Source organism: Theobroma cacao, chromosome 9 (genome assembly GCF_053813885.1).
Source record: "Theobroma cacao isolate CCN51 chromosome 9, ASM5381388v1, whole genome shotgun sequence".
NCBI lineage: Eukaryota > Viridiplantae > Streptophyta > Magnoliopsida > Malvales > Malvaceae > Theobroma > Theobroma cacao.
Genome location: NC_142647.1, coordinates 11,527,642 through 11,539,393, shown reverse-complemented (window position 1 = coordinate 11,539,393; position 11,752 = coordinate 11,527,642). Strand labels below are relative to the sequence as shown.

Below are 11,752 nucleotides of genomic sequence, written 5' to 3'. Positions count from 1 at the left end.
TGGTAGAAGATCTTGTGAATTTGAAAGGCTTACGTAGGCTTCGGGAACTATGTCCTTTAAGCGCTCATGCCGATCACGGGATTAGGTTGTGACAGAAGGAGAATAAAAAGCCTTATTCATTACATTAGATTGATTCTATTTTATGGAAGAAAATATGTAAAATGCAAATACCTTATAAAATTAAAAAAATTTTATGGATGGCTTGTGTTGGTGATATTGCTACAAATTATAATCTGCAGAGGAGAAAGGTTAAATATCACTTTATTTGTTCTTTTTGTCTAAATGATGCTAAGTCTATTGAACATGTTTTAATTCATTGTGAATGGGTGCAAGTTGTTTGGTTTGAGATATAAAATTGATGGTAGTGCTATGACAACCTTTGATAAATGGTTACAAGCTATTTTGGAGATGGAAAATTTAAGAGGTAGAAAAAAGCATATTTATGTGTCATGTTGCTTTTACATGTTGAATTATTTGGAAAGCTAGATGTGAGGTTAGTATTAATGGGAAAATTCCTGATGCTTTAACAACTATCATTAGAATTCAAAAAGCTGTAGGTGAGTATAAGAGGTGTTTTTCAAAATCTTGGAAAGGATGCAATGAAGAGAAGGTCTACATCTCATGTTAAATGGTAAGAACTTAAGGATGGGTGGTTGAAAGTTAATACTAATAGAGCTTTTATAGAAAAATCATTTAAGGTTGTTGTTGGTGTTAATAAGAGATTGGAGGGAATGTTTGATAAATGGATTTGGCAAGCAAATCCAAGCTGGTTCTTATCTAAAGGCTGAAGCTTTTGCTATTAAGGAAGGTTTCTGAATAGCATATGAAGAAGGTATATTTTGAGAAAAGAACAAAAATACACTGATTGCAAATTTATCCTATTGTTATTAATATTAAGAAGTGGCACTCAAGCATTTAGCTCATTAATTAGTGCATGATCCCCTAACATAAAGAGCAGAGTTTGAATCCCCTTTCTCCTAATTTAAAAAAAAAATTAATATTAGGAAGTGTTTTGCTAAATTTGATAAAGTTGAGGTAAAGTTTGTTGTAAATAAGTTAACATGGCTACAAATTGGGTGGCTACCTAAATTAATAAAGGGATCTGCCCTATGGATTAGGTCCTGGTACCTCCATCCTCTTTGGTTCATATTTTAAATAACGATGGTCTTCCTGCACCACATCATTAAAAAAAGAAGTAAAGAGGCATAGAGGGAAGCATTGTTTTTTTTTCTCTCCATTTTTTTCTTTTATATGTTTCTTCTTTGTATTTTGTCTTAACTTATAATACATTTGTGAATTTTTTTTTTGTTTTATAATAGAAATCTCTTTTTCTAGCAAAAAAAAAAAAAAAGAAGAAGCAATTTTCAAATTCTCTCTTCATTGAATAAAAAAATAAAAAATAATTTTTACATATACACATACATATATATATAGATATATATATATATATATATATATATATCGTTTTCAATTTTAAAAATATTATATCATCAATACTTTATTTACCAACCAAAGACCATCAATTAAATGAATAAACTTAGTTGTCGTTAAAATGATTATTAGAATTTTTATTTTTTAGTGAGGTGGAACATTAGTATAAAGATATAACAACATAAGGTTGTCACTTGTTAATTAAAGGTTAGTGCAAACTATACATGAATATAGAGGTTTTAATTAGAAAATAAACACCCTTAAAGATTAATTTATACATGTAACTTAATTTTTTGTAAAAGTCATTTTTAAATTTAATTTAAAATTTTTCATTTTCAATGATTTTTTATAGGGATGTAAACAGGTAGTGTACCCATTCTTTTAGATACCATATTCTGAGTCCATTTAATTAAGAAGGGACTTGAATTTTGTTAAAACTCGAATAAAATTGAAAAACACTATCCAAAACTAAATCCTAATAATATAGCATTATCTACTAATTACCTGAATCTGTAAATACCCAATTAAATATTCAAATAATAACTTAAATAACAAAAAACCATATAAAAAATTAATTTTATATTTATTAGTTTACAAAAAAAAAAGGTTAGTTAAGATGACAAAAATTGTGTTAAGGTAAGGTGGATAAAAGTTTGAATCTCACAAATTAAAAATTTTTGAAACATTATATATAATATATATGTATTATTGGGTGTAAATTTAGAATATGCTAAGGTGATACCCGAAACCTATCCGAACTCGAGTTGGGTATTAAAAGAATTATCTAAATTCGCCCTACAACTAAACACAAGAAAATTGAACCCTATGTTATCGAGTTGGGTACTCATAAACATATAACAACAAGTCATTTGTCATGGGCCAAAATTTAAGCCCAACTTCGTGCGGTCTTAAACTTTGAAAATAGAGCTTAAATAAGCTTATAAATCACAGACTCATATGCCCAACCCAAAAGACACGCCTAATAGGTGGTGGAAAGCCCATGTTTATATACTCAAGATCCACCTCATCTTTTATTGATGTGAGATTTGTGACATTCTACCCCACTTAATTGTGGAACACCTTTATTATACTAGTTATTTACTTGTAGAGGAAGGAGACTCTCATATTGGTCTAGATCTACCTCAACCTATATCTCTCATGGAGGCCCCACATTAGTGGAGATCTGGGTTTGCTCTGATACTAATTGTCATGTGCTGAACTTAAATCCAACCTTGTGTGATCTTAAACTCTGAAAATAGAGTTTAAGTAAGCCTTAAAACCCACAAAATAGTGAAAGCAAAAGAAAAGAAGAAAATAAAACTTTTGAGAAATAGAATGCTTTTTATTTCTCTGAAGTGTGCTACAAATGAGGAGAAAGAGGCCTATTTATAAACTAATGGCCCTCTTTGTTAGATAAGATTAGGTTACTTAAGTTACAAGATAAGGATAAGATAATATAAGATAAGAGATTTAATTTAAAGAGATAATATTCAAATTAAATCTAAATCCTAATCTAATATATTAAATCTATATTTAAACCGAAATATACATTAGCAAATCCAAGAGTTCAAATTAGATTACATTACATGGACTGGACCTATTGTTTGGTCTATCTGGGTTGTTTGGCTTGCATGGGCTACCTAGCCTGCTTGGGCTGTTGTTTGTTGGGCTGCTTGGCGTGCTTGGATTGGTTTGAACTCTTGGGTCGTGATATCCTCCCCTACTTCATCCAACAATGCTCTCGTTGCTAAGAGATGCACTTTTACATTGCGGTCATCTTTTCGCACGTCTTGCCACGAATGACCTCGTTTTGTGCATTTTTGGCTTTGGTACACTTCTTTGGAGTGCATTGTCTCCTTGGACATTTGTTACAGACCAATCCTCATTTGCCTCAACCTTTTGATTTCACGAGTGCTTGACAAGTCTCGACATTTTTGTGCCCATGTCTTGGGCTTTCTGGCCCTAATTTGTGGCAATCTTGTTACCATTGATCGTAGTCTTTCTTGGACCATACAAAATCCGCTGTCGTTTGTTGCTTCCTTAAGTGCAACAACTCTACCCAATTTTAGTACGCTTCTAGGCTCCCCTAGCTGTGGATAATGGCAATCCTTGCCACTACACTAATCTTTCTCCTTTTCCTCATGTAACATTAAGCTCCCCAAGAGTGATCGCTTACTAGGTCCTTTTACACACTAGTTGTCACTCTCATTGCCCAAATCCTCCTCATCCATCATGATGGCCATGAGCTTTTTACGCATGAGACAGTCCCTTGTTAGGTGCGGTTCCTCGCACAAGAAACATTTAAGGGGCTTTCTTTCCTTGCCCTTCCACTTGGCGATTGCCTTAATTCAATGGCATGATGATTTTTCGTCATCCTCTTCTTTTGACCCATTGTCTTTCTCTTCCTCACCGTTACCTTTATCGTTGCCTTTTTTCTTAGGTTTGGAGAAAAAAGGGTTATGCTCAAACTTGTGCAAATCCACCAATGATTATGCCACGATCATAATCTTTGTGACGTTTTACACACTTCTCCTTTAGAGTTCCAACTTGGCCCATGGTTTAAGTCCATCCATAAAAGAAAATAGTGTTTCCCTTTCACCAAAATCATTAATTTGTAACAACAATTCAAAGAATTGCTTAACATATTCTCTTATCTCGCCTAGTTGGGTAAGCTTTTTGAGTTTGGCACGCATCTCATCGTTTGTGTACTCAGGGAAAAATTACTTCCGAAACTATTTCTAGAATTCTGCCTAAGTGCTCATGGTCGCTCCCTCAAGCTTCTCATTGCATCTACGTCTTCACTATAGTAAGGCAATTGCCACCAAATACATGGTTGTAGAATTAATTTGTAGAGCATCCTCCATGATGCCCATGGCCTTGAAGTATAGCCCCAAGCTCTATAGGAAATTGTCCACCTCCCTGGCTTCTCTCTTGCCTTGGAATTCCTTGGGCTTCGGCACCTTTAAACGGGTCCCCCACTAAGCGATTAGTGCACCACCTCTCGTGGTTGCCTCTAGTGCGACGAGCTTATCCTTAAGCCCCTATACTTCCTATCGCAACAACTAGACTAGCTCCCCCAATGCTGCATTTTGATGGTTTAGCTTCTTTAATGTCTCATGCAACTCCCATGAAGCTCATCATTTTTGGACCCCAACTTATCCATGTTGGCCTCGAACTTCTCGAGTCTATCCTTCGTCTCTCCCACGACAACCTCCATTTTGACTACTTGACCTTTAAGAGTAGATATCATGTCTCTAAACTTACCTCGTTTAGTTTCACCTCTAGTCTCCCTAACCTTTTGGATTGGTGCAGACTAGTCCTCTATTAATGCCATCTTCCTCTTCCTTGAACCTTGGCTTTAATACCAAAATGTCACGAGCTAGAAATTAAGTTCAACCTCATGCAACGTTAAACTTTGAAAATAAAGCTTAAATAAGCTTATAAATCACAAACTTATGTGGCCAATCCAAAAGATATATTTAATAGATGGTGCAAACCTCATACTTATATACCCAATATCCACCTTATCTCTTCTTGACGTGAGAACCGTGACACCATTTACATCGTTAATTTTTTATAAGAAAAAATAGTTAATTTTGAAATAATTTGGTTTAAATTTCAATTTTAGATTGTATGTGAGTGATTCAGTTGTAAGCATAAGTAAATTATAGTGTTTGTTAGTAATTTAGTAAATATTTATAAAATTTTAAATTAATGCAAAACTGGAAAAATTCTTAGGTGCGACGGATTGTCCGTAGTAGTTAAGAGCTACCGTCGCCAAAGCAATTAGGGTAACCCTTATGTCTGACCCTTTCCCCTTTCTTATCTTCTTCTCTCTATTCGTTTGGTGTGCGCCGCTCGTCACACAAGTCAAACCCTAACCCCTTTTCGCCGGCGGGCGAACTCCAACCCACCGCGCCGCCGCCTTGTCTCACCTCTCTATTTCTTCTCTCGGGTTCCAACTCAGGCAGGTCCGGGTGTTTTTCCGGGTTAGGAGTCGGCCCAATCTTCTTCCTTTTTTCATTTCCTCGATTCCTTCTTTCTCGTCCTTTTCCGGTCAGTCCTTGGTGCAGAAGCTGTTAAAGGGATCGAGTTTGTTTAAAGTGCACAAGTGTCAATATCGGCTTCCTTTTCGTGCTATACTCTTTGTTAGAATCTTACCCTGGGTCTGATATAAAATTTGTGTCAATATCGGGTGCATCCTACACTGGAAAAGCATTGCAAGAGTAGCCGTCACGCAGTTTAACCATTTCCCCCCAGATCAGTGCTAAGACTTCCACATCAGCAGGTACGTTGGTAACGTTTCTGCTGATGCTAACCATTTTCTTGCCTTAAAAAATCTCATAATTCCATGTCACTTTGGCTCATTTATTATCTTCTTTTTCTGATTTTCATAGCTTTTCTAATTATCTTTGAAACTTAAGAAAAATAAATTCATACGAATTGAATCAGTTATTTTGTCAACTACGTTGAAATCTGAAATTAACGCTTGTGTGAAATCCGTTTTAGGTTTGGGGAGTTTTTTTAATCTGAGCATGGATCCCTCAAAGCGAGAAACAAACCTGAAAAAAGCCCCCAAAACAATGACGAAGAAGGAAACCGAAGAGTTCCAATTCGTCGTTTACAGTACCATGACTCAGCAAAAAGAGGTCTTCAAGCCCAAAATCCCCGGAAAAGTTGGCATGTATGTCTGTGGTGTCACCGCCTATGATTTCAGCCACCTTGGTCATGCTCGTGCTGCGGTTGCCTTTGATGTCCTTTACAGGTCTCTATAATTTGTTTGAGGAAAAAACCCTTAAAATGTTTTTTTTATGGATATGGTTATGAATTGGTTGCTGACTAAATCCTGGATTGGAATTATGTAGGTACTTACAACACTTGGGCTATGAGGTTACTTATGTGCGGAATTTTACTGATGTCGATGATAAGGCATGGATTCTGATCCATTGGCTCTTTGGTTTTCTATTGCTGTTATATCTCGGGGCAATGTCCATTGTTTTATGTTGAAGTGATACTTAATCATTTTAATGAAATGCATTAAACTTTATATAAATTCATTTGCACATATGGTAGGTTTGAAACAACACTTAGTTTTTCCTTTTCAAGTTTATTTGAATATTTTGCTTGCCACATTTGCCAACTGATGGCAGGAACAAAAGCATAAGGACTTCTGCATGACATATTAATTTCTTGTTGGACTTTTTTTAGAGCATCCTGTCCCGCTGAGTGTAGATGAGGGAATGTTTTTCTCTTGCTGTGAATGTTTTTCTACCTTTGCTTACTGACTACTGGTCCATCACTCATCTCTCAAGTCCCCAATTTTGTCTTCCTCATTTATGTTGAGAGTACTAATGCTTGGACTTCGGCAGATAATTCGTCGGGCAAATGAGACTGGAGAAGATCCATTAAGTTTGAGTGACCGATACTGTAAAGAATATAATGTAGATATGGCTGATCTACAGTGCCTTTCTCCAACACATGAGCCACGTGTGTCTGATCACCTTGAGCAGATCAAAGATATGATAACTCAGGTTTTCTCCCTCTGAATATGCTCCTTTTTTGTGTAGACATATAGATACCGCACCACCTCTCTTCCCTTTGCACCCTTGCATCTCTCTCTCTCTCTCTGTAAAAATGTAGTGCTCATAATCATGATCAAGCACACTGTTGCATTTCTACTGTTACTTTAGGGAAATTCTCATAAGAATCCATGATAACACTTTATTTATATATGTAATGCATGTATGTATGTATTTTTTGCATTAACAAAAAATTAAGACATTTAAATGGTAATATGTGGTAGTTATATATTCAGCTCATTTACCCTATTGTTTTGATAGAATGTGTTTGATCTACCGTATGCCTGCAATACTCTGCATCTGCCCTATGATTATCATTGATGTAGCCAGAGGAAATGTATGAAATGGTCCATTCCCTGTTCTTATAAGTGGCATTTTAGAAGTTTTCCTTTTAATATTGACCACGAAGAAGCAGAGCACTTTTCAACCTTTGTAAAGCTGCCACTTTATATTGAGCTAAAGTTGCCCAATTTCATTGTTTGAGAGTTATTGAGCTAAAGTTACCCATGCCCTGAGAGATGCTTTGTTTTGTGAGAGCTACAATCCACCCTCTACTTTACCTGTTAAAATATATTGGCTTATACACTTACTTTATTTTCTCTCAATATTTCCATTTCTTTTATTGACTTTGCTGTTGTTGTGTTATAGTCAAATATTGCTAAAGACACTTTTATTTCTTTTGTCTCTTGCTAAGTGTAAAGGAAATGCTTCTTGTGCAATTGTTTTCCCAATAGCTTTTTCCTATATTTGCATTTTGCAGATTATAAACAAAGACTTTGGATATGTGGTTGATGGGGATGTGTTTTTTGCTGTTGATAAATTCCCAAATTATGGCAAGTTATCCGGGCAGAAGCTGGAAAACAATAGAGCTGGTGAACGTGTTGCTGTTGACTCAAGGAAGCGTAATCCTTCTGACTTTGCATTATGGAAGGTGCGAAACCTACTTAAGTTAACTGCTTGGAACAGTTTAGGGGTGTAATTGAACCAGGCCGAGCCAAGCAATACAGTGCCAGGCTTGAGCACTTATTTTTTATAAAGATTTAGAGGCTTTTGAGCTACATCTTTTTGTGCTCAAGCTCATCTTGAAAAATAATCGAGCTGCTTGAGTTCAAATTGATTAAGCTCAGTTATTATTAAATTTAAGTAAGTTGCTAAGAAACTCAACCCAGGCTCAAGCTCGAACTTGAATTCAAAACTTAAATAAAACTTAATAATATGTAAATAAATATTATATATTATTTATATATGTATAATTAAAAATTCAAAAGCTCAATAAGTTTGTGAGACACTTGAGCCAAGTATTTCAAAGTTTTAAAGGTTACTTGACTCATTACTCGAACAGCTTGAGCATGAACACTCTCAATAGTGAATGAGTCATGCTTGAGTATTATTTGTCTGAATATTTATATCCAAAATGAAAAGGAGAAAGTGATTATTTCTATTGATTGATTTAAGGACTGTTGGATCTGGGAGGAGTTAGGGTTTCATGGTTCTAAGAAGGAAGAATCATCTGATTTTAAACTTGTTAGAGAAGGCAGCAGCAAAAATGGGAAAGGTTATGTAAGTTTAAAATATGAAGAATAAAAAGAAGAATTAGATTATGAGAGTGATAGATTAAAAACTTTTTAGATATTAGGGCCTCAATAACAAATGAAACCTATAATTTAAGTGAACCTACCAAAATATGAAAAGTATATATGTAATTGTAGACTCTAAAACTTTTCCTTAAACACTGGTAATGGGACTTTTAAATAGGCAACTATATAACGTACAAGGATGTCAAGCCCTAATTACAAAAATAAACCAATAATTTGTAGGAGTTGTAAAATACATATTTTCTCCCTACATTTTAAGAACATGCTAATTTCTGAAATTCTCAAGTTGCATAACATATAATTTCAAAACCTGTTCATCTATTCTCATTCTGCATCAGTCACCTACCATTTATAATGTTGGCAACATCTCTGAGTTTTGATATTTAAAAATTGTTTCAGGCTGCAAAGCCAGGTGAGCCATCTTGGGACAGCCCATGGGGACATGGACGACCTGGGTGGCACATAGAATGCAGCGCAATGAGTGCACATTATTTAAGTTTCAAATTTGACATTCATGGTGGTGGGCTTGATTTGATTTTCCCACACCATGAAAATGAGATTGCTCAGAGTTGTGCTGCATGCCAGGAGAGTGACGTGAGTTATTGGATGCACAATGGACATGTTACTAATAACAATGAGAAGATGTCAAAATCTTTAGGTAACTTTTTCACAATCCGCCAGGTAACGTTGGGGCTGGTTATCTGTTTTATTTTTCCTCCTCTGGTGAAGATCACAGAAGTTGTATTCTCATATGAGCTTCCTTGTTTGTGGTCATTTATGCATTTTCTTCTAGATTACTGAGAGATATCATCCACTGGCTTTGAGATACTTCTTGATAAGTGCCCACTACCGTTCTCCTCTCAATTACTCTGTTGTGCAGCTGGAAGGTGCATCTGAAGCTGTATTTTATATATATCAGGTTGGAAGCTTATTTCACTTCTCATCATATTTTAGCCTGGCAACAGGCATGTGCTGGTCAGAGCTCAGACATCTTGACACAGTTATTTGGCCTTTTAGGTTTAAAATTTGTTCCCAGGATTTGTTTACTCAGAAGGGCTTGCATATGTGCATGGTACATGGATGCATGAGTGTGCCTTTTTTTATTTCTTGGAGTTCCTGCTTTGTGTGATGTGGCCCCTGGCTGCTTAAAATTTCTTCTATAATTGATAACAATTGCACTATGGGTAGATTTTTGTCTCCTTCCAGTTAAAAGTACTCAAAAGAATTACTGTGATTTGTTGGTGTGAAAATACATAGTAATTGTTTTTCTGAGTTGGCCCAAAGACACTGAGTTATAATTCACTAGCATAGTCAAGTGTACCTGGACTTTAGATTCAATTCTTTGGAAAATTATCCTCACCTGCATCGATGTACAGACTTTGAAAGATTGTCAAGATGCATTATTACAACTGCAAGAAGAAAGGCCTAAGGATGGCAAACCAGCTCGGACTACTCCAGATGCCCAGGAATGTATTAGCAAGCTATGCAGTGAATTCCAGGCAAAAATGTCAGATGACTTGAGCACTTCACTTATACTGACTGGGGCCTTTCTAGAAGCACTGAAGTTAATAAACAATTTGTTGACCATGCTAAAGGTATGCTTTGGGAACCCTTTCTGTTTATCTTCCGGCATGCTGATCTCTCTCTCTCTCTCTCTCTCTTTCTCTCTCTCTCTGCACACACATATATTCGGTCTTGGGTCATGTGTATGCAGGATAACATACATATTCTATTTGAATTTGACAGAAGAAGCAACAAAAGCAACAAAGATTATCTGTAATTCAATCCCTTACAGAAGTTGAAAAAGAAGTTAAGAAAGTTTTAGATGTTCTTGGATTGCAGCCACCTTGCTCTTATGCTGAGGTGATGAGCTTTTATTTTGTATTATGATGTTATGGATGCATGCCGGCTGTCAAAATTTAACTCTACAGAAGGATTTTCTGCTGAACAGGTTTTGCTGCAATTGAGGGACAGGGCATTAACAAGAGCAGGGTTGGTGGAAGATGATGTGTTGCGTCTAATTAGTGAAAGGGTAGAAGTGAGGAGAAACAAAGATTTCTTGAAAAGTGATCAGATGAGAGCTGATTTGCAAGCAAAGGGCATTGCACTCATGGATGTCGGCACAGAGACAATTTGGAGACCTTGTGTTCCTGTTCAACAAGAACTGGAAGTAGTGCCACCAGGAGGTTAGAAGGTGCCTGCTGAATCTGTACGAGAATTGAAAGGCATCAATTGATTCAAGTTGATGACAGTACCTGGAAAGTGATGATTGTTACTGTCAAACTAGTAACTGATATCAAGACCATAAATACACAGTTTTGATTTGTATTTTTGTAAAATTTGGGGGTCTTTCCCTTGTGCCCCTATGGAGCTGTAATGAAGAACCATGGGGTCTTTCCCTTGTTCGTGTCCGGCGCCTAGGTAGCATAGACAGTCAGCGAGCCAAATTTTTTCCAATTTTATTATACAGGTCGAGAAAATACAACATACAAACGGAATTGCTAATAATTTTGATTTGGGTTTGGAAATACTGGGAAATTTTGTAAGGTTCCTGGTCACATGATACTTGAAACTGAATTTGCAATAACTTTTCTATCGATTTGGAAGGCAGATTTTAGCATGGGTGAGTAAACAGTAACGAGTCACTGCCAATCGGCTCTAACCCTTGATAATAGGAAAGGAAGATGTCAATGGAGATGAAGCGGGATGCAAATTGGGAGGAATGGTTGATTTATAATCCGTGCATTACACAAAGACATTTATGTATGCTAATTACAAGTAACAGAAGAATAAAGTTGAGAAGAATTGGTGTTTTGATCAATGTCAACATTTGGAGAATTGCTAGGAGATGGGCAATTAGGAATGGGACGGTCGGAATGTAAAAATGGAGGAGATTTGAGTGGTAGAATTAGGATAAACAAAACAATTTTCTATCTGGTGTAGAAGAACAATGAGAAAACTGGTTTGATCATTATGATAAGAGAAACAATTGAATGTAATATTGATCATTATGTGTAAGAGGATGACTATGAAATGAAAATATATGTTGAGAAAAAATCACATCCCTGGATGTAAAGATCTTCTGTGCATTAAAATCATACAACTTGGATCCTTTAATTCCTATTAGATATCCAAGAAAGACACTGT

The 11,752-nt window shown here is 35.9% G+C and overlaps 1 protein-coding gene across 1 annotated transcript; it reads left to right on the top strand.

Moving 5' to 3' along the window:
- The first annotated feature begins 5,205 nt into the window (after positions 1-5,205).
- On the top strand, positions 5,206-11,133 carry LOC18589184 (Cysteinyl-tRNA synthetase, class Ia family protein). The gene is made up of 10 exons (XM_007014045.3): positions 5,206-5,719; positions 5,941-6,196; positions 6,297-6,360; positions 6,801-6,962; positions 7,771-7,941; positions 9,005-9,286; positions 9,399-9,524; positions 9,982-10,200; positions 10,352-10,468; positions 10,557-11,133. Exons 2-10 carry the CDS (start codon positions 5,967-5,969, stop codon positions 10,794-10,796), a joined length of 1,611 nt encoding a protein of 536 aa, XP_007014107.3. The 5' UTR covers positions 5,206-5,719; positions 5,941-5,966; the 3' UTR covers positions 10,797-11,133.
- The last annotated feature ends 619 nt before the right edge of the window (positions 11,134-11,752 follow it).

What these genes read in the sequence shown, in the direction of transcription:
- LOC18589184 (XM_007014045.3), top strand. Translation starts at nt 5,967, where the DNA reads ATGGATCCCTCAAAGCGAGAAACAAACCTGAAAAAAGCCCCCAAAACA. An exon ending in TTACTGATGTCGATGATAAG is followed by an intron (nt 6,361 to 6,800) that starts GCATGGATTCTG and finishes GGACTTCGGCAG; the next exon opens with ATAATTCGTCGGGCAAATGA. An exon ending in ACTTTTTCACAATCCGCCAG is followed by an intron (nt 9,287 to 9,398) that starts GTAACGTTGGGG and finishes ATTTTCTTCTAG; the next exon opens with ATTACTGAGAGATATCATCC.